This window comes from Diorhabda carinulata, chromosome 3 (genome assembly GCF_026250575.1).
Source record: "Diorhabda carinulata isolate Delta chromosome 3, icDioCari1.1, whole genome shotgun sequence".
In the NCBI taxonomy this organism is placed as follows: Eukaryota; Metazoa; Arthropoda; class Insecta; order Coleoptera; family Chrysomelidae; genus Diorhabda; species Diorhabda carinulata.
This window is the reverse complement of record NC_079462.1, coordinates 21,828,255-21,854,934: the sequence shown is the minus strand read 5'-3', so window position 1 is coordinate 21,854,934 and position 26,680 is coordinate 21,828,255. Positions and strand designations below refer to the sequence as shown.

General features: G+C 32.9%; 1 protein-coding gene across 1 annotated transcript in view; it reads left to right on the top strand.

Moving 5' to 3' along the window:
* Positions 1–26,680, top strand: part of LOC130891624 (nucleoredoxin-like) — a 75,140-nt gene that overhangs the window by 33,193 nt on the left and 15,267 nt on the right. Inside the window, exon 7 of the mRNA XM_057796465.1 lies at positions 24,664–24,859. Within this exon, the coding sequence (XP_057652448.1) occupies positions 24,664–24,859 (196 nt within the window). The remainder of the gene's footprint in view (positions 1–24,663; positions 24,860–26,680) is intronic.

Below are 26,680 nucleotides of genomic sequence, written 5' to 3'. Positions count from 1 at the left end.
TGACATGAAAGAACGACCCGAACGTGAATCAACACCTTCTTGGCTGTCTTAAAGCTTAAACTAAACAAACACACGTGGACGCGACAATCATTAATTGCCATATACTTGTTCTGATAGATTATAAGTTTCAGCTGTAGTTTTTCCAAATTACATATGACAACAATCCGTTGTTTTATCATCGATCATTTCTACGGCAAAACAAAAAGCCCCTATATAAACTAAGGCGACGGCTACACTGGTTTGTCTACAGATACGGTAGACATCGCATTCGGAAGTGTAGACTTTAGGCTAAACATTTGACAGACTAATTTTAGGCACATGTGTACTTTCTCTGTAGCATTGCTAGTTTCGTTACTTAAATCTATACGACTGATAAGTGATATAAGGCAATGAACTTGAAGATTTTAGGAGCTTGAACAACATAACTCATCGCTAGTCTACTTCTACCTCACTGGGTTTTATTATACTCACTGAAACGGCTTATATTTGTATCTAAACTAAAATTGCCAATTTGGGATAACACACCTACCCCATCTACCGATATATAACTTCAATAATAGCCGATTTCACTCTGCAGCAATCCAATAAATCAGCCTTATATCCTGTGCCTGGGGGACATAAGGAAAATTTGTGAAAGTCTGGAGTGTTTGAGTCCATTAAGTGGCATTCAGTAATGATACGGTTGAATAATTAAATTCTCCAGTATTCCGAGGATGAGAAAAAGTACGTTTTATTCAAATAAGCTGAATCAATAGGTTAACGAATTTATATGGAAAATTTTTTGCTGGTTCTATTGTAGAAAGCGATTGAACAGACGCATTGTTTCGATGGTGGGTATATTTGGAAAAAATAAACCTTCGACTTCTTCTAAACTATAACGATTTGCATCAAAACTTTGAATTGAATTAGTTTCACTGCCTAAAGGAGAATATATTATATAAAAGAGAATGAATTTAACATAGTACGAGTGGAATGAACAAAGGAAGTAATGAAAAGGCAATTATTCTTTTCGGATGCTTAGTTAATTGGTATTAAAATCTATCGTGTTATGTTTAATAATGAGAAATTCGACTTCGTCCAATACCTCACTGCGAAATAAAAATAAGTTAATGGGTAGGCAGGTATGGAGAATTCTAAAAATACCATTAAGCTTAGTAAGGACCCTAAACGTTCATTATGAAAATGAATAGGATTTATAATGGTTGATAATGTACCAACTTCCGAATATACTTAGGTAAATTGAGCTCCATAATTTACAAGCTGTTGGCAGATTTCCAAAGGAATAGTCGGACGTTAATGGAGGATTTTTTACGCTCATTATGAATTGAATTGCGTTCTTTTCAAGTTATTTAAAATACATATTTGTTGTGAGAGAATTATAATCCTAAAGTACTGGCGTGGCTAGTAACCGATTTGAAAAAATTCGGGAATACTTCTTCGAAATGTCCTGCAGCTCTGTCGTGGCCTCTTGACTTGTCAGTAATGGTGTCACAGAGCAGGGAATTTTATAGTACCCATTTCCACTTTTACATTATTCATACCGCTTGTAAAAAGTCGTCAAAATGACTGTAGCATCCTCATAGAGATATTTTAGCACTTCGTGATCTTTTTTCTACTTGAAACTAAACTTAATGTAAATGATTAAATGATCTGTTTAATATGAGTATCCATGTTTCAGGTTACAAACACTAAATATTCTATACTGATAGATTGACTAACCTAACCTAACATAACATAACATAACCTAACCTAACCTAACCTAACTTAATCTATCCCAACCTAACTTAACCTAACCTAACCTAACCTAACCCAACCTAACCTAACCTAATCTAACCTAACCTAACCTAACCTAACCTAACCTAACCTAACCTAACCTAACGTAACCTAACGTAACGTAACCTTTTTTTATGGGGTATAAAATAGATTTACATACACCTGGGACATCATCACTAAACATCACCGCGTATTTTCCTCAACAGTAGCTGGAACCATCCTCGCGAACGTCTCCTTCCACAACTGCCGGTCTCATAGACATATGTATTACTATTTAATTAGTCATGTTTGTTTGTTTCTCTTGTTCTTTCCTCGCTTTCTTTGGTAGACATTATTTCGTTGATCATGCTTTCCACTATATGCCAACTTTCTTTGTTTCTTGCCAATATAGGTATCAGGCTTTCTCTAGTTAACGTTGTTTCTATTTTTGTTTGTGTCCATCAATGCATCCAGCCGTCTTTGGTGCTCCTAATTCCTCTTATTCCTTTTTCACCACGTTCCACGATGAGAGCATATGTCTTTTTTTCACGGTCTTTTTTCGCTTTATTATAATTCGCTGTGTATATAGTTACTTGTGTCTTTACTCAATGGAATACACCTTCGATTACTTTCCTTAATTTCTTTCCTATCTAAACCCAACCTAAACTAACCTAGTCTAACCTAACTCAAGCCAACCTAACCTAACCTGACCTAACCTAACATAACCTAACTGCGTCAAAACAACCAACGCTTGCCACTGCTTGTTTTAACACATGGGGGTATGAGAGATACTAGTTGAAATACAGGTAGACTGGATAATAAATTATTTCTATTCATAAAAATGAAAACTAAAAAATTTAATGAGAAATATAAAACTGAAAAAAAGGATATAATACTTTTATCAACATCCATTGTTTTCCGAAACATCGTGTTTCTTTAGTTTAGAAAATATCACAAAAGAAAACAAAAATACGAGTATGTATTTGATAAATAATAAATAGATGGTTACCATATTATATATGTTGTAAAATATATAGAAAGATCTCGTAAATATGCAACGAACCAAAGTTCTCGGAGAGTTAAAAGTATCATAGTATGTGGTCTCAGTATCATCTAAACTGTTTGCTAAAATGTTTTGTCTTGTCTCGTTTCGGAGCAAAGAAATGCAATCGAGAAGAGACGAGATAAAGTTGAATTTCTAAAAAAGGACCTGACAGGAGCTTAACAATTGAAAATTAGATGATAATATGCTCTATAAAGATGCGGACAAAATTATTTTTAATCTTTGCACATTTTCAAGTCGTCAAAACCTACATAAAATGTATTTAATCCTGTACCAATGAATGATATGTTTTAATTATTAGTTCAAAATTCACCGAGGCAGTTACGAGTATGTGCCTTATGTAAAATAATAACAAAAAATTACATAATTAATGTCGAATCAAGTCTCGGTATAGACTTTTCTATTTATTATTGTCATTGAATCAAATTTTAACTACTTCAGTTTGGTTGAGGGTTGAATAGTAACTAAGTTGAGAGGGATTATGCGGAATCTACTAGAGTCTTAAATTATATTTTTAAAATAAGTAGTGGTAAGTCTACGGATCTTCAAATTTGAACTACAATTTATATCAGATAATGTAATATTTGCGACAATTAACACTAGCCGTTTTATTAATTAGTAAATTGTTGAACATTAAGAATCAACATTCTTCTAACCATATTACACGAAATCTGAGGCTCAGAATTATCGTGAAGATTGTGCCCATGTTTTTGATAATTATTATACAATGTTAACTGCGTTCCTCTGGCCATCACTCGATAGCTTTGTTCTAAATCCGTCACTGCTTCACTTTCAAATCAATGCAAAGGGTCGACTTCTGTATTAGCTTTACTGAAATCGTATACATGGATATATTTCCGCAAATAGGCAATTTTACTTTCAGTTCCCTGTCAATCTGTTCAATCTAACTTCCCTCGCGTTCTGAGGGAGATTTTAATTTAAATTCAAACATGTTCGAAAGAAAATATTCGAAGGTATGTCCATGATAATAACAAATTTTATTGAAATTTTTCCAAAAAAGTATAATTCAAATTTTATATTATTATTTTAATATGAGGGGTTCAAAGCTAAAGTGGACCAAGTCCATAATATGTGATTTTGAGAAAACAACAGTTGAGGTTTTTTGTAACTGATATATAAAATGTTTCATATAATTTTCTATACTATTTTAGAAATTCATTTTCCAGTTTTTTTACACAAAATCTTCATAATTTTTTATCATTCTACTGGACTTGGCTCACTTTTCCAGTGGACATTTTTTAAAAACTATAAATAAATAGACAACTTTTATAGTAAACACGTTTAATTTGCATGATTAATGTTATATACAACGTGAAAAAGTAAACTTTACAACTAAGATTTATTATTAATTATTATTATCATCGAAAACAATTTCGTCTTCAGCGAGTTCTATTGGTTGTATTGCGGAAGAAACTTGAAGTAAGTTTTTGAAATCACCGTGGTGTACAAGTGGAATATAAGGCAGAAGATCAATCATATATTTCTTTTTGGCAGCAGTTAAAGGTCGCCATGTAATGAAAAGACAGTCTTGGTTGACGCGATTATTTTTTCCACGTCTAGAATACGAAACTGCGAAAAATCGTTCAAAGTTTCTTTAAATCTTATTTTAAACTCATGGCCCCTTTGAAAGCGTAGCCAACGAATCTTTATCCAACTAAAAGGCAAGTTATCTGTGTCCTTTTTTGTATTTGTAACAGCATCGTCTAATGCCTATATACTTAAAAATTCATCCCGTTACATCTGAATCGTGATGAAACGAGTATCCTTTCTTTTTGCATTCTTTATAACGTCAAACCTATTTTCTGGAACGAAAATGTTTTGGTATTTTTTATTTGATGCTTGTATAATGCCAAACTCTGAGTCGTTGGGAAAGAACGAATGCCCAGAAACTAAAAATTTCAGTTCCATCATCTCCGCAGCCATTGTAGGATCTTGGACAAGTTTGAGGAGCATAAGAGACAACTTAATACTGCGATTCTGACCAGTGCAAGAATCTCAGAACAAAATTATATTCCTATGGTTAGAGGCGTTTTCTTTAAGATGCTTGCAGTTACACGAAGCTACATCTTGAGAACCTCTACCACCCTCGGTATCGTCCCAAACATACATAAAAACTGTTTTGGTATTGAAACAGTGCAGTGTATTCCAAAATTATAGACATATAAATTCCTTTTATAGTAGGCAAGAGATGTCAAAAGTTTGAGAAATTGAAGCACTTTTTGGAGGTCAAATGTGCAGACGTAAAAATCATCAGAGGCCTTCCGTTAAAGATTTTTATAAGAATTTATGTTGAGTGACATCTCACCATTGAAGTTAGCTACTACATCGGTCGAACGCACCAACGGGGCTAATGGTAGTTCGTCTTCAGATTCCCTATCTGAAAAGAGATAATATTAATTGTTTTATTTCGTAAATTATCTCATTCAGATCTTTTTTTTAATGAATACGTGCTTCGTAACATAGAATAATAAGTTCATAAGTTTGAAGACTTTTTCGTTTTTGATCTTTAAATTGGAGCGAAAATGCATATTCGTGTGTAAGGTTCTTGATATGCATATATCATGACAGCTACTTTGGTAATTGACATGTGTTTTTGTCGATCTGTTTTTAGATTTTGCGAACATCATTCCAGCAACTGCACACTTAACCCATATCTATATATATAAAAGAAAGTCGTGTTAGTTACTCCACTTATAACTCAAGAACGGCTGAACCGATTTAGCTGAAAATTGGCAGGGAGGTAGTTTAGAGCCAGGAGAAGGACATAGGATACTTTTTATCCCGTTCGACAGCATTCCCGTGTGACTTGACATGAAATTTATCCCGTTCGACAGCATTCCCGTGTGACTTGACATGAAACGTCAGTCACTATAAAACGTGGTATAACAAAAAAGAATCAGACTTGGAATAACAAAACGCAAATGACAGCTATGTAATTGACGTATAATGACAGATATGTAATGACGTATGGATGACAATTTGATATTTGTAAGAAATCAATAATAAAACTATTTCTATTAAATAAATAATTAACAATTATAATGTTCCATAAGCCTGGAACAGATGGAGCCTTAAGCTAATTTCTTTACAGAGGGCTGTAAAATTTCGTCCTTTACACCTCATAGATGGCGCCACACTTTAATGTGATATATTTTCTGAGACTACACACTATAGATGTCTTATTTTGCCTATGCCACTTAACGTCGCGTCTTTCAAATCATTTTTCATTTTGTCTTCGTTGCGTACACTACTTCGAATATTTTTTTACTTCTAACTTACAGAGAACAGCGAAATTTATTCACATTAAAAATTCAATTACTATTTTTAGTAAAATGCCATCTAAAAAATCCAACCTTAATGCAAGCAAGAAGACTCGACGTGCGCGTGTTGAAAGAGCTAATGAATCAGTCGAACAGAGAGCAGAAAGAAATGCAGCTCAAAGAATTCGCACTGCTGAAAATCGTGCACGAGAATAGCGTGATAATCGTCGACAAGAAAATGCATTGAGAACCAGGGTGGCACGTCATCAACACATAGATTCTTATATAGAACAAACCCGAGAAAATCATCGAACCAACCGCGCAGTAACACGTGGATCATTTGTTCGTCATTTAATTATGAACCAATCACTCGGTTGATTCCAAAGTTACTATTGGTGCGATGGACAAAATATGCAATTATTGTCAGGCGTTAACATTTCGCAAAGAAGCACCCGGCATGTGTTGCGCATCAGGAAAAGATGTATTGTCGCCACTCCGTACTCCACCTATACCTTTGAAATCCCTTCTTTCTGCATTTCGAAAGAATCAAAATTATTTTTGCGTAAGACACGAAAATTTAATTCTTGCTTCCAAATGACGTCGTTTGTAGCATCCAAAGTTTGTGATTTGTCATCAAATGGTCGTAATTTTGAGACAACAATCAAAATTCAAGGCCAGGTATATCATAAAAATGGATCATTGATGCCAATGTCAAATGAAGATCCAAAATTTCTGCAGATCTATTTTATGGGCAATTGTGACGAACGTGTAACAACTCGATGCCAGTATAATTTCATTGAACAAGCAGAAGAGAGAACAATTGTATTGTCATTAAAATTATTTCAAATCAAATCACTCAGCCACAGTAACGCGTGGCCGGGTCTACTAGTAATCTTATATTCATCCATTAAATCTCTTGTTCCAATGAAAGAATAATAGTCTTGTAAACATTTTGGTGGTAACTGAGATTCACCATTCCGACAATATGATTCCACTCCGTACGTTTTCTCGCCCCAACAATAGCGAACTTGTGATCCGATTATGAATTTGGATAAGTTATTAGACGTACGGATGAGATTATTCCAGACAATTTATTTCTCATTGGCTGATTCACTGAATCTACCGTAAGGTGTCTATCTAAAACAGAATCTTAATCACATCGGGCTGAAATTAAACGTATACCAATTTGCTTTGTTCTCTTAAAAAAAATCTTTATAACCTCATACAGGGTATCAAAAACGTAAAGAATTGAACTATGTACAAGTTGAAAGATAATTTTGATTTAACCATATTATTATTTAGGCTCTGGGATTAATTATAATATGCAATATTGAGAAATGACCGAAATCCCAAGTGGTGATCAGTATTGAGTAAACTTAGTAAACAACAGGGAACAAATTCATATTTAAATATTACGTCTCAAAACACGAAAAACGAAAATTTTACTTAATTTACTTTCCTGAATACTTGGTTGAGACTAGTTGTAAAAATTATATTATTGATGTGTATATAAATTTTCAAAATATCTAGATTGATCATAAATGAATTATAGCTTAAAAATATAAAAACGCGCACAAAAAAAGTGAGAAATATTGCTTGCTATGAGAAAATTTAGAGAGAGGGAGAGAGAGAAATGCTTTATTGTCAAAAAATTGTTACAATTTTTGGACAAAAGCTTGTAAAAACTAAAAAACAAACATGAAAACAAATATAAAAAGATACAAATAGAATAAAATTTCAATATACAGAAGAAAACCACAATAAGTAACAAAATTATAGGTAATATTGATAGGTAATCATTAGTATATAAGTCCATAGCAAGATTAAACCAGTATACACTATGTTCGGAATTGGATAGTATTGATTGTGCATTTTTTTGCATTGTAAAATATTGAGACCTTAACAAATTCTGAACGTGAATTAGGTAGATAAAGGTCATGCTCCGCGTTCCTAAGTGGATAGCCGTGCAACGATCTTTCTGAAATTGGAGAAGCGTTCTTATGAATTAAGGTTTAAAGATGAATAAGGAAGGAAAAGTCGGAATTTCTAATCTTTTAGAGACCCTGCAGTGATCTCTGCTATTTAGTCCGAGTAAATATTTAACAGCTTTCTTTTGTAGATTCGCTCAAATTGAGTCGCAACAAACGTACCCCGAAAGGAAAAGACATATCGGAGATGCTGCTCAATAAGGGCATAATAAATTGTTAGGGAGGTGCATAAGTTCAGTTCTTTGGAAAGCAATACAGCTCAAAATAGGAGGAGGCAATATGTAACTCCCTTTTCAAGGAATTGTCCACATCAAGCACTAAGAATTTCACAGATTCAACGAAGTCAATGTTGGTGCTATTGGATCATGAGGAGTATTTAGTTTATCATGTGAAGTAAAGATTATGCTCGATGTAGAAACCTTACTTCTTAAATCATTCACAATGGACCACGTCTCTTTAGCAACATTACAAGAACTGGCGAGTCTCCTAATATAATAAATATCTTTGACATCTTTTATTTTCTCATGATAAATTGTTGAGTGTGATTGTCTGATTAATTTTTAGATTACTGAAAATTAATCACTGGGTAGGACTTCCCTTTTCATTACGCATTGCTTTCCCCATTTTCTTAATAAGCTCGAAACGACTCTACAGTAAGATGGATGGTAGAATTTTTCGGTGGGTCTCTTATGTAGGTCACTGAAATATAAATACGGTACGTTTCTCTAGGATAGTTTAATTGGTAAAGCTTATAGAGCGTAACCAATAGATCTGGATTCGATTCCTACTCCGGGTCGTCCTTATGACTCACAAGTAGGTCTTTCCTTTCCTTTATTCTTCACGTCTTCGTTAAGATAACTTGATCAAACTGGTTTTAAAAAATTATTTTCTCTATGAATGGGATGATAGAGAATGTTCACATCACAACATACAAAACTGTCCATAAAGACAAAGGAAACACAATAATCTTGAAAAAAAATTATTTATTTTACAACGTAATATCCTTTTAGCTCCTACATTTTAGGAGATAAGAATCGTCAAGCTTCTCAAAATAGCCATCAACTACCGACATCACCTATTCATTGTTGGGAAATACTTGACTCTTGAACCACTTTTTCAAGCATCAGCCTATCAAATCATCTGAGTGGGCTAAATCTGGCGAGTAGGGTACATAAGGTAACAATTCAAACTTTAATTCATTTATTTTGGGCAATGCAATAACGTATGTGTGAGCTGTTGCATTGTCTTGAAGAAACAACACTTTCTTCTTAGCCAAATGCGGTTGTTTTTTCTTGATTTCTTCGCTCCAACGTTGCAATAATTTCGCATAATACTCACCGTTAATATATTTCCCTTTTTCAAGACACCATGATCTTGTCTGCAGATGGAACGGTATTTACCTTTCGACATTTCATCCATGGTTATAAAACAGCGCAAATATCTGGCTTACTTTCTGTGAAACATTGCCAAACACTCGATAGAAACATCTTTACGACGCTGTTTTTGAATTGCCTACTGTGTCTGCTACCTCGCGCAATTTATGTCGATGATCGTCCAGTACCATTTTTTGGATTTTCTTCAACATTTCTGGAGGCCTCACCTCATTTGTTCGACCTCTGCGATCCTTGTCTTCGAAGGTCGTACGGCCACGTTGAAACTCAGCTACCCAATATTTTTCTGTTGATAACGAAGAAGCATTCTCACCCGCATTCTCAACCGGATTTGTTTATTCTTAATTTTTTCTAAAACAAAATATCCTATACTGAATGAGGCTGAAGGCATTTTCTGCCTTTTATCGAGCGTCGGTCCTATTGAACAAAGTGCTTGGCTGGCTTTTGTTAAAGTCACAAAAAATCTTCTGTAATCATAAGAATCAACTATGCCACTGATGTCTATGAAGGAGAAACTTCAGAAATAGAAATGCTTGTTAATATATAAGGAAAATTTATGTCGCTACTTTGCGACACGTCAAAAGTAAATCACTTGAACAGTTAACCTCTAAATTAATTTACTATTTCTCAAGTTTTATCATTGTATAAATTTTGACTTTAGATAAGGCTGTATATTTTTACATTTAACCACTGTTAAATATCAATTTCATGCAAACCTGTTAATTATCATTTTATGGAGACAAGCATGCATTAAACCTATGAGTCAATACAGGGATGCCCAAACTTTTTGCTAGTTAATTTATCATCAAATTTGCTATTGAGTTGAGAAAATACACAATTACTAATATTTATTTTGCATGAAACATTGTTTATAATTGTTTCATTAAATTTTCAAAATTTGTTTCGTTAAATTTTAAAAATTGATGTTATAAAACTTCGTAGAATTGTAATCCGATGTTGATAAAGCAACCTTATATACTTTGTGATATTCATCGCGTTATCGTCTAAAATTTTATGTCACGCAAACATTTACCTGTGAATTATTGCTACTGAATTATTACCTCCCTGTATACATATAGCACATTGTTTTTTCGTGACAAATAACTGTAAAACACGTAGCGATGAATTACAAAACGTATGGGAGGGTCAAACATATTTTATATAAGTAATATATACCGTTATCGTACGAAAAAAAATTTATGATTCAATAATATTGTCAATATTATAGAAAATCAACTAGAAAAAAGTTTGTGACATTGAAATACAAGTTTCAATAGTAATTTGTTCATTGATACAGGATATGCGTCTGTTTGACTTTCCACAGAAATGATTCACAATTGGACAAATTCAGGTCCAATTGGAATAATAATTTGGAATAATAATCTACGAATGACGTCCACAATTTATACTTTTAGCAATTTCTATTTTTTTCCAATTCCTCTCTTTCATTCTTTCGGTTTCGGTTTTCTTGTTCGTCTCCCACACTATCATCATTTCTATTTCCGCTTCCGATCCAGCTTTCCATGTATTCATATTGACTTTTATCTTTATCACATCCTCTTCCTCTAGTATATCTTCATTTCTTCTTCTGTATACGTCGTTTTGTTTTTTCGGTTCCATAATAATAGGCAGCATTATTTTGGATTTTTTTTGTTATAATTATCGTCTCAGCAGCAAATGTCCTGATGACTTTTTGTTTATTTGTTTGTTTTTCAACATTTTTCAATTTGAAAGCTTCAATAGCTCTATTTGCTGCTTGTATGTTCTATCTTACTTGAATTTCTTTACCACTTCAAATCATATCTTCTTACTTCCTCTTAACAGCATTAATTCCTAGCCTCCTTCTATCGAATATTCCGTCAATTCTTGCATTAAATTTTTGTTCTTTGTTACTATAGCTGAATTGTCCGCGTAAACTATTACTTTACCACTTCTAGTCCTTCTTCTTTTTCTTGATATTTCTTGTTACATTATCTCAAGACATATACTCTTGCCGATAGTTTATCCATCTTTCCTCGTCCTTTTATTTATTATATTATATATTATTGGAATACTATTATTATTATTATTATATAGAATGACATAAATACCAAATAAACCATTTGTTTGATCTAAAAATTTTATTAACTCATGGAATATTATGAAATATTTTACTAATGTTTCTATTGAATCATCTATTGTCATCAAAAGCAAGAAAGTATGCGGAATTTCAAGTCAATAAGTTGAATAAAAATTGGAGAAAATTTTTTTCGAAAATTCCAACCAAACAGACAAACTAACAGAGTGAATTGAATAAAATGGGGTAAAAATCTTGGTGACTTTATTATTATTATTCTCATCAATGTATTATCTATATACACAGATATTGGTTATTTTTTGATCACGAATGGTTTTGTTGCTTTTCTATTTTATACAACAATCCAGTTTCTCGAAACAAACGTTCAGAAATGTACAAACAACAATTTTTTACAATTCCTTAATGATAACTCTGAAACATTCTCAAACTGAAATATGAAACTCATTTATCCTCTGCCTTGAAAGTTTCAACAACAGTGGTAAACTTAATCTAACAAAATCTCTTAATTAAATGAGTGTTTGGGAAAAAACACAGTTGAATACCTACAACCCCAACCATAGTTCGACCCCTACACCCCTGTTGCCATAGCGACAGAATCCCCACGGTGTTAGCCACAATGCTGATGAGTGGTTCTCAAAAGTTAAACTCGTGCAATATCACCGTTTCAAGGAGATCATGTCGCGCAATTCAATCTACGGTACAATGAAAACAAAGTGGCGTATTTTGTCGTTCGTTGACAGATTCAGCTCTGTTCGCTATTCTATTATTTCGAATATAATTTGAACAAAAAGTTTATTTATAGATAAAACAGCTTAACAGACAGCCGAGGTACAAGTATTTTTCAAAAAAAGATTTGTTTCCATCATTTTTGTGTAACTTCACTTAGACTTGAGATTCTGAATGTAACTGTAAAGAACAGATAGATCTTATATCTCACAAATTCTAAGATATACCATGATATACATCAAGTTAAGAGTATTAGTTTTAGTCTTGTTTTGTTAAAAAGCTTGATATTTCTTGATAACTCGTTAGCCTAGACCAGTTCCACTCATAAAGAAAATATTGCGTTACCATAGCAACGAACAATAACTTATTAAAAGTGTCAGTGCAAAGTTTGACGTCAAAAAAGTAAACCAGAGTTACGCAATAAATTAAAAGAAAAAAAAGTCCACCGAAATTGTGAAAATCAAAAAATTGGAGTATCGAGCCATCATCAAGTACCTTTATTAAAAAGGGTTATGAGGTAAGCAGATTTACGAAGGTATGCTTAATACCCTTGGTGATCAATGTCCTTCGTATGCGACCGTGAAAAATTGGACTGCAAGCTTCAAAAGAGATAAATTTTCCATTGAAGATGATGACCAATCGATCGGCCAGTTTCTGTGTCAGTCCCCGAAAATATCGAAGCAGTTCATGATATGATTTTATCAGACCATTGAATTGGGCTAAAATGGATATCTGAAGCACTGAATATTTCATATGAACGCGTTAATCTTATAGTTCACGTCTATTTGGACATGAGAAAAATTGCTGCAAAATGGATCCCCAAATGTTTGAATGTTGACCAAAAGCGTGAAAGGTAGAAGCATCATGTTCGATCTGTGCTCGATTTGGAAACGATGTAGACTTCTTAAACCGAATTGTTACTATGGATGAGACTTGGGTACATTTCTACGATCCAGAAACAAAGCAACAATCGATGGAATGGCGATACTCTGGTTCTCCAAGACCTAAGAAGTTTCGTGTCCAAAAATCTGTTGGAAAAGTTCTTGCTTCAGTTTTTATTAAATTCGTGATTAGGGTTTTAATTACTAGAACGCCTCCCTTATTACCCAGATTTGGCTACGTTCGACTATCATCTCTTTCCTCAACTGAAAAAAAGTCTAAAAGGTCGTAAATTTTTTTCCAACGAAGAGTTAATAAAAGCTGTGGAGGTATGCAGAGCAAGAAGAAACATTTATTTAAAGATCTAGTCATTTCAGGTTCGTTGAAATAAATGTATCCAATTAAGAGGAGAATATGTTGAGTAATAAAATATTTTTACATTGAAATTTTGTTTGGTTCTATAGTAGGCTAAAAATTTTTCTATATACCTATCCTCGTATATGTAAAACCATGCGGAGTATTTCCATAACGAATACATGGTTTGATCAATCTTGACCCAATCTGATGCATTTGAACTACGCGCGTGAATCGAACTGGTAACATTTTTTTTCATTAATTAGTAAAACTTTTTCCATATGCATGTGGAGTTTGAGCTTCATATATCAATTGGGTGTGATTATCAGCTGTTTATTCAAGAAGCGAAAAATTATTCTGGCGTTATTGAGTGTAGAAAAAGTTGAGCAACGAATTTGCTTGAGATTTCATGTATGCAATAGAATTACGGCGACGGAGCTATTGAAAAGTAGTAGTAAAGTGAAGTCGAAAATTTGTCTAGTACGAGTCGCTCATCGACTTATGTTATTGACGATAACATCATAAGTTGAGGGATTGTGCTTGAACATCATCACGAAGGCATTCAGCAGAAACTCATGACATCTGTTACGGATCGACACAACATATTTTGGTTATTGTTTTGGGTATTAAACGTGTCAATGCTAGATTTTAGAATCTTTTACCAAAACAACGTTGAGTAGAGGTCGTGAAAGAGGTACTTGCCAACGTACTTGTGGATCCTACATTCATCAAACGTTAATTTATGATCAAAAGTAAGCCGACCCTAGAAGCCACGCCAAAGTCGGTCAAAATTCAAGGTAATGCTTATACTTATCGTTTTCTCCAATTACCGTGGTGGTTCACCATGAATTCGATTCAGAGAGTCAAATAGTTAATAAGGAGTTTGATTCGGTCGTTTTGAGGCTTCTACGAGAAGCAATTCATAGTACACGATCGAATTTGTGATTATAACTGATTTTTTTGATGCAGGATGCACCAGTTTCAAAATCCGCTTCGTGGAGCGTGTCATGATTTCATTGAAGCTAAAAAAAGTAATTCGCTTCGTGTACTGTTATATGCCTCAGCCATATGAAAAATTATATTAAGCATTGACATACTTGTATTGACTGGAAGCAAGTCTATTTGGAGGCAATAACAACGATTTATACTACTACACGTAAATATGAATAATCAATCAAAAGAATGTATATAGTTTTTTATCTTAAAATTAAAGGGACCTGAGGGTAATATATTATAGGTTTTATGAGTTTAAGATAGTTTAATAGAAGTTCCGTATTCTTCCACTAAATGTTGGGATCGTCTCAATTGTACAAAATATCTCAGGTCAGTCAACTCCTCTGCCAACTTGATGGAAAAGCGTTTCCATCTATCTATCTATCCGATGAGAATTTTAGGAAATATGAGGTTACAAACAATGGTTTTATTGAAGTGAATAGTATTTATATACTCGCGTAAAGGTTGTGATTTTTATCTTTAATTTCGTTATCACTAACTTATATAAATAGGATAAGAGTTACTTTTGAAAATTCTACATACTGTTTTATAACTAAGAAAATAAATTCAGGTACACATACAAAATAGAAGCAGACGTTAATTTATAATCTGATAAATAAATGTGTTGTTTGAATTTTTAAAGTAGTGTATACAAGACAAACATTTGTTGTAGAAGTAATGAATAAATAAATTAACATTTATTATACATACTATCGAAGATCATATTACTATTGATGGATAGAATAAACTTACATTGTGACGCTATGAGGCAAAATCTGAGAATGGTCTTCCAAGTTTGAAGAAATATCCTCCCTTTACTTCGAAAGTGTGTAGAAGTTCCAACATTTATTATAGTTTTTATTTGATAAGTTGTTGACTAATCAACTGAACTTTTCCACATATAAATTTTTTACTTATGTTACTACCACGATATTCGGCAGTACGCATTTCAATAAAAAATGTTTAATTGTATTTTAATACCTCCTGGAAGTATTTTTAGTAAATAATTACAATTTATTGTAATTTTGGTCAGAATGTCTCTTTATTCAAACGGTTTCTTTGGCATGTAAGACGATCTAAAAATCTACAATCTCCTTAACCATAAATTTTATCAAATTACGAAAAGACTACCTTTTTTTAACCGATTGAACATTTCATTTTTGCTGTTTTTAGATTATACAAGTTGTCTCTGTAAAAGTTACTGATTGTAACAATGGGCATGAGCGGCCTCTGGCAGTCAGATAGTGGTGTAGATTTATTATTATATATCTCATTTATATGTGAGAAAGTTTTCATCTCACATCATTATTTTCACGTTATCTAGTCACTCCCGAATTTTTTGCGTCAATTTTCGGAACACCCTTTATAATAACTGGGATTATTGTAAAACACCCGTCAGTCTTTATTATAAGTATCTCAATATCAATTTCAATGAAAAAGGCCTAAAAAATAAGTGGACAGACAGCTTCCTTTACAATGCGTCGTGCCACAAGTCGCAAGTTTTTGACAACTCAAAATCTTCTGTCGACGTCCGCCGTACTCACCAGATTTAACACTATAAGTTTTCTGTGTACTAAAAAGTGAACATATTGATACCATTTCTCATTATGAGAAGGTCTTAACAGAGCAATTGGAAACTTTTTCGAGAGAAGGTTACTGGTCATGGATTCAACATTGGCTTGAGTGGATAACTAACCAGTGACAATACTTGTGGATTCATATTATCTAATAAAGATAACTCTTAGTTTTGAGATTAAAGTAAATGATTGATCAATTTTAACGAGTATAACACAAAATTCTTTATACAGACACTGATCCTTCTATTATGGGGTACGAGTGTATCACAATGTAATCTAATGAATCTAATGAATTTGCATATCCCTCCCTATATCAAACTACTCAATACCCTTGATTAAACCTGATAACTACCACCTATATTGAACCCTAATTCGAATTTAGAAGGGGTGGAAAATTAGATGTATTAACTGAACTCATTATATGGTTGATTTGGAGGTGGAATATTTGAAAATATATTGAATTTCGATTTTGACGAAAGGGGATCAGAAAGTAATTTCTCCCTTCTAAAGTAAAATTAAACGAATAGATTTTCAAAAAGCTTCAGTTTATTATTATCTATATTTTTTGCTACCATAAACTGATGTATCGCTCGAAATAAATAAATCCGAAGATGCGATATCGAGCGAGTATGTTGGATGAGACAGTATCTCTCACCCCAATTTATTAATTTTTACGGCAGTTACAGTTTTCGATTGAAAATTATCAGACTTAAGCATTCAAAATGAACACTCCCCGTGTTTATTAATATATCTCGTTATTTTTATATTCACCTCTTACTCATTATCATCGACCGAACATCCTTCTTTCAATTCTAGTTTGCGTGGGTGGCCACAAGCAGAAAAACTGATTGAATTGAGCTTAAAAAACCTCGACAATACGAAATATTTCGTCTACTCCGTTTCTACGTCAGTCGAATAGGGAATCATTTAACCGGATATTAAAAATTCCGCGGATAAAGAAATATTCTCCAATGTCACTTTGTTATTAAATTAACAATTGATAAATTAAAGGTCATTTCACGCTTACCTAGGACTGTGTAGTATATTTTTTGGATGCACATTCTATTAGATGTAATAATAATGATAGTGTCCAAATTTGTACTGTCGCCCGTGTAATCACTGTTCCGTCACTGTGGGTAATTCGTAAATTGTTACTAATTGTTAATTTAAATAAAAAGTGCATTGTCTCTACTAAACTATTACATGTTAACAGAAATAGTTATTTACGTTATAAGTCCGGGAAGTGATTTAGTATGGTACGAGATAGATGTTTATGGACGAGGCGACGAAGGAGCCGAGTCAAGAATATCTAATCGAGTACCGTAGTAGTAACTTTACAGACGTATATCTCAATATTTTTTTTCTGGTTTTAAATAAAAAGCAAATTTATATTAACATATGAAATGTCATATTTGAAAATTTTACTGAAAAAACTCCTTTGATTATTCTCTTATTATTTAAAAAAATAAAAATTAACAGAAGTCACTAAGGTAACATTGTAAACAAAGTCAGACGTTTTGATTGTGATTGGGAGAATTTAAGAGTACTGTATGAAAAAATAGTATATTACATAACGAGTTTGGAAAGTGATACATTTCGCACTAGTTACTTGAGAAAAGTAACGAGTGCAAAGTACACTTTCCAACGAGTTGTGTACACTATTTTTCCTACGACCACGTGAAAATATCAAGTCAATTAAACAATACCACACTTGTGTTGAAAAGTATATAAACATATATGCTTAAAAGTTAAAAAATCCTACAAAATACTTTTTATTTTGTATTAGTAGAAATGACAAAAACGAAAGGAATAATTATGAAATAATTTTTTTAAACTTTTAACTTACCTGTTAGTGAAATAGAAGACAGTCATGAAGAATGCTCTCCTCCACTATGGAGAATAAACTTTCATTCAACTATTTTATACATTACCCAGTAATAGTAATACCACTTAATTTTAACATTTAAATTATCTTGCAGACACTAGTATGCATTTGAACACAAATTACAACAAACTTTCAATTTTTTTTGTAAACACTAATATAATCTCAAAAAATCATATTGTCTACTTCTTCAGTCTTCTTAAATTTGGCCTTTTGCCTTTCGGCACCCAGCCAGTTTCATAATGTATTCGCGTATTCCCTCTATTCTTCGAGACCATATATAACGTTAAAAAAAAGAAACATTTCAACACATTTATATTCTGTTATTTTCAGTACATGTGTGAAATAAGCTACTTTCTTAGGTAAAAATAAGTGTGCAATCAATGATTTTCATAAGTGATCGTAGAAAAAAGATATTTTCATTCAATGTCCTGGTATGTTTTGTGTCAAAAGTTGATTAAAAACAATGGACTTATTAAAATAACGAAACATGAACATTACTCTTCAGGGTGTAAATCCATATTCATATCTCATCAAAGAATTCTCTTAAGAATAAAACTTTTTGCATTAATTGTGATATGATGATATGATAAAATAGCCAAATATTGGAGTTGAAAAATATCATTGAATATTAGCTCTATCTCGATTCAAATACAGTCCTTCAAATCCTAAGCTTCTTCTCTGTCTCTTCCCTAATAATATAATAAAGCTCAGAGGAAAAGCCAGCTATTGCAATTGGCACTAGGTCAAATGATCTTCTTACATCTGGAATTTAGTGAAGATTGCGTATAGCCCACCAAGTTGATGTTGATGAGAGTGAGGCAACGGAACGTGACATACTAAGAAAGCGTACAGCACCAAGAACCACGTCTAGCTGTTGACTAGAAGCATTTGACTTAAACAACAATTTAGTTCTTACGTACATACGTAAGTACGCTTCATTCGCCTGTTATATTCCGCTACCTCGAGGGTCAAGCCTTGTCTCACCCTCATCAAACAACAACCTGGCGGTCTATACAAAATATTCGTTAAATTTCAACTGCACGCTGGATAAGGAGATTCACTCATCCCGTTTATATTTAATTTGATAATGAATAAAATATTAGAACGTTTGCCCAAAGCAGCGGGATTCAAAACGGAATATCCATTCTTCGTCGTCTGCTATGCTGACGATGCTGTCCTTATTACCGATACTAAAGATAATCTCCAAAGGCTACTACATTCCTTTGATACTGAGGCAAAACAACTTGCACCGAGGGGACCAAAGAAACGATACGATGTAAGTTGGAAATCGACTCAAAAATTATCGAACAAGTGATTTATCTTAAATATCTGGGTGGGTAAATAACGAGTGAATACGGAAAGTAAATTGAGGATATATAAAACGACCGTAAGACCTATCATTACATACGCAGTAGAAACAACACCAGATATGAGTAGAACACAAGAGACGAAGAGAACCGTCGAAATGAAAGTACTAAGAAGTATACAAGGGATAACTCTACACGACAGAATACGTAATGAAAAATTAACAGTAAAATGGAATACAGGAACTAGAAAGATGGGTGAGACAGAGATGAAAATTCTGGAATGCAACGATAAAAACGCCAAAATGAACAACCCAAAAGGAAGAAGATTACATGAAAGACCGCCTAAACGTTGGCGGGAATGATCAACTTCTTATTTTAGGAAAGTTCTGCTGGCAATGAACAGGAAGTAGCTTATTAATATATAATCTATGTAAGGAAGAAGAAGAGGATTATTCCGACTCCAATAGTGACATTTGTGCCGATTTATTGTATCACTGTATCATCTGCCTTATACTATTAAAAAAAAATTCTGCTTGAATCATCTCCTGACATTTCGTGAACAAGTTTCATCGTATTTTTGACTTCACGATCTACCTTCTAACCATTGAAAAGTCTTTTCTGCAGGTATTTTTTACTTTCCCAATAGTTACGCATATAAATTTAGCATCTGTTGGATAAATTGAGGAATTCTATAGTCGACAATATTCATTATATATAAATACATTTAAAAAGAACCAAGACGTAAAAACAATAAACTAGATTAAATGTTCTTCAGCATCTTCGGTATTCTTTCTTAGTCTAAACGTTTCCCGTATTCCAATAATCCTAGATTTTTAGCTCTCAGCAAACATATTATATCCTACTCACTATAATACATATTGATTGGCTTTTCAACTCTATTTTTTTTCTAATCTGATTCCACCGTGTATTATTATTATATTTTTCTTTTCCACTATTCCTCCTGTTTTCTATTTGTTTGATTACCCATATCTCACAAGACGTCGGTCTGATTACAGAAGAATATAATCTAGTTTGCATTTATCTAGCGACGTGTCGAAGTCTCATAACGTGCCATATTTTTATTAACTTTGAACGAGATGCTTTCTTGTGTCTTATTGCTATAAAAATGGTTTGACTCTTCAGAGAGCTCATTATTCCCCTCTACTTGTCATTATTGTTTATAGTTTTACTCATTTTTGATTAGATTTCTTTGGTATACGATAAGTTTTATTGTCTTATTATTATTCCAAACTACGCAGCTTTCTTTTACCATTCAATGTCGTTCGATAACTGAAATCTTTCTACTCTAGTATATTGTGGATAGAACTTACATCTGGCGGGTTGTTGGTAATTGCTTTTTTAACCTTAATAATAATTAATTGCTTATATTTGTTTCATTCTTATGAGCAGAGTCCAAGTTTTGTTCTTCTTTTGGATTTTCTACATGAAAACAATTTATTGGTATAAAACTTTGTTGTTGTTGAATCTCTAATAGCTACCGAATAATAATTATTGAAACACATAAAATCACACAACTGGACTCAAGTCTATAAACATAGAAAAATTATGATGTTATGAATTCACGCACGAGTCAATTAATTCACAAATTTGTAAAAACTATTTATTAACATAAAATACAAATAAATAAAGTGTTTTCAATAATCTGACTACTGTAATCGTTGGATGTCAAGACTATTAAGAACACACTATGAATCTATATGCTTTCTTAAATACTAATCCTATTGCATACAAAAAGTATAATTAATAATATTTATGGTCGTTAGAGTCACATCAATACAAAAATAAGGGCGAGTAAATTGATGAGTTAATGGAACTTCAAGTGTCCAAGGAACATATGGAATCACTTAAGTAAGACGTTGGTTCCTGTCAGGGGATAATCAGTTTACAATAAATCTTAACAAATACAACATAATAAAAGTTAAATAGGTACATTTATGATTCTTCCCTGTCACATTAATATAAGACAAAAATTAGGTAATTATAAACGATATCTTAATGGAGCAGAAGTAAAGGGACAAATTTTATAACTTAATATATGGTTCCTAGGTCCTAATGGTTCCCATCAGGAGATTATTCACGATAATGAGGTTTTGGAAATAAAACATTTTTCTGAGTTAAGTTTTAAATGGAAACTGATGTTAATCTTGTTCTGGATTAAGATCCTTAATCAGCTTATAGGTGATCTATCTGATCCGGGGTTATAATTTCTAAAAAGCACAACAATTTTATATTTGTTTAAAGTGTCCAGCCGCGAGTTACAGTTCGGTGATAACTTTGAGCCAACATATCAAACATAAGTTACTGATCCGCAATTCCACAAATACTTTATCAAATGATGATCTTGCCGAATTACATATTTTTAGAATATAATTGCATAAATTTTTTTTGTATATAAGATCGATCCCTAATTAATATTGTACATTGTAATTTTAATTGTTGATAGTGTAGTTTTGCTATTCAAATGAAGATTCAAAAAATTGACTTTTGTGGCAGTAACTTTCAATTTGCCCAAGGTGGTTATTAATCAATCGGTTTTCTATCGATCAAAATATCGATATTTTATGGTGAAATTTGGGAAGAACTTTCATAATATTAAAGATAATAAAATATATTATCATAATAAATCATAGACATCCATATAGATGCTAGTTGTTAAGTATTTTCAAGTGGCTTGGTATCAAATCAAAAAAAGTTACGTTGCATTCAATTTTTGAACCTTCATCTATTGTTTATACCCTGTAACATATCTGGGGCTGCTGAACGTAGCAAGAAATTAGAGTCACTCTCTAAGTAATGTAGTATACATCGTTCGATATCGCTATATAAAAGATGATTTATTTGGAAATTGAGTAATTTATAAGGATATAAAAAAGCTATTTGTGAAATTGAATTTTCAAACAGCTCGAAACATTTTGTTGTTCTGACGCTAGAAAATGCTTTTCAGGGCTTTTCTAAGGAAAATTGAGAGGAAATCATTTTCTTTTTCGTAGACAGTGAAATAAAGAAAATACAATGAAACTAAATATATTTCTTGCACCATAAAATGCGAACGATTAGTAGTATTAATTTTTTTTTAACTGTATTTCAATAGTAACATGGCAATAATTAGTTTATCTACAACATACAACCATTTGAAAAAAATAACATGCCACTCTGAAATCGATTCTCATAATTATACCATCAAGTTATTAAGCAGTATATTGTGAGTCTCAACCTAAGGGTTACTCCATTTAATCTTTCTTTAGTCAAAGCTTATCTTTCTCAAACTTTTATACTCTCTTTTTGAGTAGCTTGTATCCATATTATTTGATATTTTCGACACCAACCCGTAGTCTCATTGGCACGGTAACAATATGTAGACTCAAACTTTTTCACTAAACTTGTTACTGCCTGTCTACTAGATCGAGAATTACGACTGAAAATCGTGTCGAGTTAACGCTCTTAAAGTAGCGGCCACCGACTCCAAATATCTGTAGTAAATTTTTAAGATTTGCAGACGTTGTTCGTTCGTGTACTCCACCATGATGAAAAGGTTATGTCTACTGAATAAACTAACAGTGACAGTTCGATATTAAGTGAAAAGGTGCGTTCACAAGCTAAATTCAAAATTGTCAAGTCCCTACCGGAAAACCTTTTACAATGCACATATAATCAATGTATTGGACAGTTAGTGATTATTTAGATTCTAAGAAATTCAAATGCCTTGTTTTAATTAACAAATGTTTTCTAAATTACATTCCGTATAGATTGCTGTTAGTGCTAAATTACTTTCCTATTCTGGCTTTCATGAGAGTTATAGTCTATTTCAGAAAGGTACAGAGTAATAAAATAGGGAATTACGTCCATAACGGCTTAATTTTGGTGTCGGCCTTAGGTGTAGGTCTTTAAATAGTTCGTAATATTAAAATTTCAAGTAATTGCGTAAGAGAATTAGGAAAAGTATGTTTTCTGGCCTGAAGTGACAATATCGAAATACGGTGTAGGGATTACTTAGGTAGCTGATTATACAGTTAAGTTTGCATTTAACAGGTACCAGCACGCCTTTGGCACACTATTATCAGTGTTTGTAAATGGATAACAATAGGCTAAACCCATAAATTGTCCCCAACCCGGGTGGTACTACCTGCACTTGATAAAAAGAACGAATTTTACAATGAAATCAATGCCAAGTTATGAAAGTGGCTTAAATATTCATTGGGTCACTCTGTGGTCCCTTTGCATACCTAATGAGGTTTTATTACTCTATACCTTTCTGAAATAAACTATGGCCGTTTTGTATTTCATTCAATTTTTATATAAATTACCGACAGTGATCTTTTTTATTCATTTTTTGGTACTGGTTATTTCTTCCAGGTATTTGCTGTAGGACATGTTCACACTTCGTATTATACTTTTAGGTTATAGGTTAAACTTCAATATAAGGTTCAGTCGCCTAGATACAGGAATCACAAGTATATTTATTAGAAGAGTTCCAGTTGCAGCTGTTTAGCTTTTACCCAACCTAGCGTTAATTAAGAGAACTAAAACTAGAGTCTTCAGACTTATACGGAGCCAACGATTATTGATAACTAACGATACGAATTATAACAAAAGAGAAGAAACAAGAACTTGAAAATAGCCTCAGGGAAGATCACTTCTCTTTTCAAAAGTAATAAGCACTTTGGAGTTACTATATTGAGCAGGTAAGCTCCAAAGATGCAGAAGATATCGATTATTTAACACACGACGAAGAATGATACGCCAAAGTTATAATAGATCCAGACCTGATTTGAGGCATTTGAATAAGATTTCTTAAATTATGGACAGATAGACGTAAACCCAACGCCAAAGGCAGGCATTGCACTTTATCAAATATTATTCGCCTAAGCTCGCACTAGACTTAATGAGCAACAACCGTAAGGTTGAGGGATATTAGCAGGGCATTGTAAACTTAGTAAATAGCTGAAGATAATAAAGTTGGAGGAAAGTAGCTTATGTACATCTCAGTCGAGAAGTGAAAAAAACAGCCGCACACGTAGGGTAACACTGTAAAGCACTGTGTGAGCTTAGATTTAGAAAACTATGTGACGAGAAGCCCAACCAGAAAACATGTCATAGGCAATGTCAAGATTGTGGAGTCTGATTAAAATGAGACTTATAGCTTACATTAGCTATAAGTATATAAGTATATTTATTATTGTTGGCGTTAAACTATCTTTTTAGAGTTTGGTTTTTTCTCTATATATCTTACAGCTATTCAAATTCGGGTCATTTATATATTCGTTTAATAAAAAAAATTCCAAGAGATTGTTCTAGATTCAACTTTTTTGAATGTTGGAATGCTATGAATTATAAAATGATTTTTTCATGCGATAATTATTTTATTTTAGGAGTGCCGAGTCTTATCGAGCATATGTCGAAACAATGCCATGGATTTCAGTACCGTTTCAGCAAACAGCAGTGCGAGCGGAATTAGCACAACTATATGGAATCAGAGGAATTCCAACGTTGTTACTATTAGACAGTAATGGTCATATAATCACCATGGATGCTAGAACAGAAGTGGCGGAAGATCCTTCAGCACAGGTAATTAAGATTTGTAGAGAAAATTTAATATATTTTCGAAACTTCTGATGAAAAATGTTGAAACACAAATACAGAAAAATGTGGAGGAAGACGTTTTTTCAACAAATTTTTACAACTGATTTCTTTCTCATTTACTATGAATACATAACTGTCAGTTTTTCTGATGTATCAAAAAATATATAACCTGACTCGGTTATCTTGTTTGATACGAGGTCACACGATGGTCACAGAAGTACCTGACCGAACAAAGAAAACACAAAAATTTTGGAAAAAAATAAATTTATATCTCAGCTCCATATAATTCTCCCAGCGATATTCAAAAGTTCGATACCCTTAATAAGAATCGTCAACCTCTTCAAAATAGAATTCAACTGCCGACATCAACTCTTCATCATTATTGGAAAATCTTTGACCACCTAGCAATTTGTCCAATCTGGGAAGAGAAAATAATCCGAGGGATTAAATCTGACGAACAGGGTCCATTAGATAGCAGTTCAAACTTTAATTAATCAATTATTTCCATTGTAATATAGGATGTGTGAGCTGGTGCATTGTCTTGATGAAGCAACACTTTCTTCTTTGCCAAATTCGGTCGTTTTTTTCTCTCAAGATAGTCAATGAAAATGAAACCACATGAATCACAAAAAACCGACGCCTTGACCTTGCTTGCAGATGGAATGGTCTTTGCCTTCTTTGGAGCTGGTTCTCCCTTTTGAGACCATTGTTTTGATTGTTTCGGGTGTGAAGTGACGAACCCACGTTTCATCTATGGTTATGAAACGACGCTAAAATTCGGCTTTCTTTCTGTGGCACACTCGATGGAAATATCTTCACGACGCTATTTTTGTTTCAGTGTGAGCAAACGCCGTACTCATCTTGCACACAGCTATCTCACGTTCAAATTTTCGTTAATATGCGATGTACAGCACATTCTGACGTACAATTCAGTATGTATGACATAACGATGACCAGTTTCAATGTTCAATGTTTACTAATTCACTGAAAACTTTTACTATTAATGGGTACCAAACAAATACTAAACAACGTGGCGTCTTCAAACTGGAAACATATGCTGTATAAATTCTGTTATTTCTAATACAGTGGTATTTTTCAAGCAACTACCACCATCTCTAGATCCGGCCAGACACTTCTGTGATCATCCTCGTACATCGGTATCTTAAAATATCAAGGATTGATAGTAAATATTTTTCATTTAATATTTCAGGTAAACGACTAATATTTTTGTGTACAGTTCTATAGAAATAATTCAATAGTATAATTTTCAACTACGACTTCAAGGATATTCATATTGCATTGAATTGTACGTTTTGAGATCTATTTATAATTCCTCTTCATATCCGTAATATGATTACATAATCTGACAAATGAGATAAATGTTGTCGTTATAAAATCAACAAATAATTAATTTAAAACTCGTTTGTACACACACTGACTCTATTATTTGAAGATTGGAGTGTAAATAAAACATTATGTGAATTAAACGAGTTTATCGAAAAAACGGGATATTTTGTTTGTTATTGTTATTCGTTTAGAGCTTCATATTCAAACTAAAGCTGTGTAAGATGTGACTATCAAATAACTGAAAAAAGATACCTGAAAATGAGCATACCTCTTCATTTCATCATATCAACGTGTAGAGTATAATCATTGCTTTTTATTCGCGAGTATTCGGCTACAAAAAGTCTTTCTATGCTGGAAAGGAAACATTTTGACACCATACCTGGAATTGAGAAGGCGACGAAAGAGCATCTGCATTGCTAGACAGATACTGTCTGAAAAAAGATTGATTCAAATTTCATC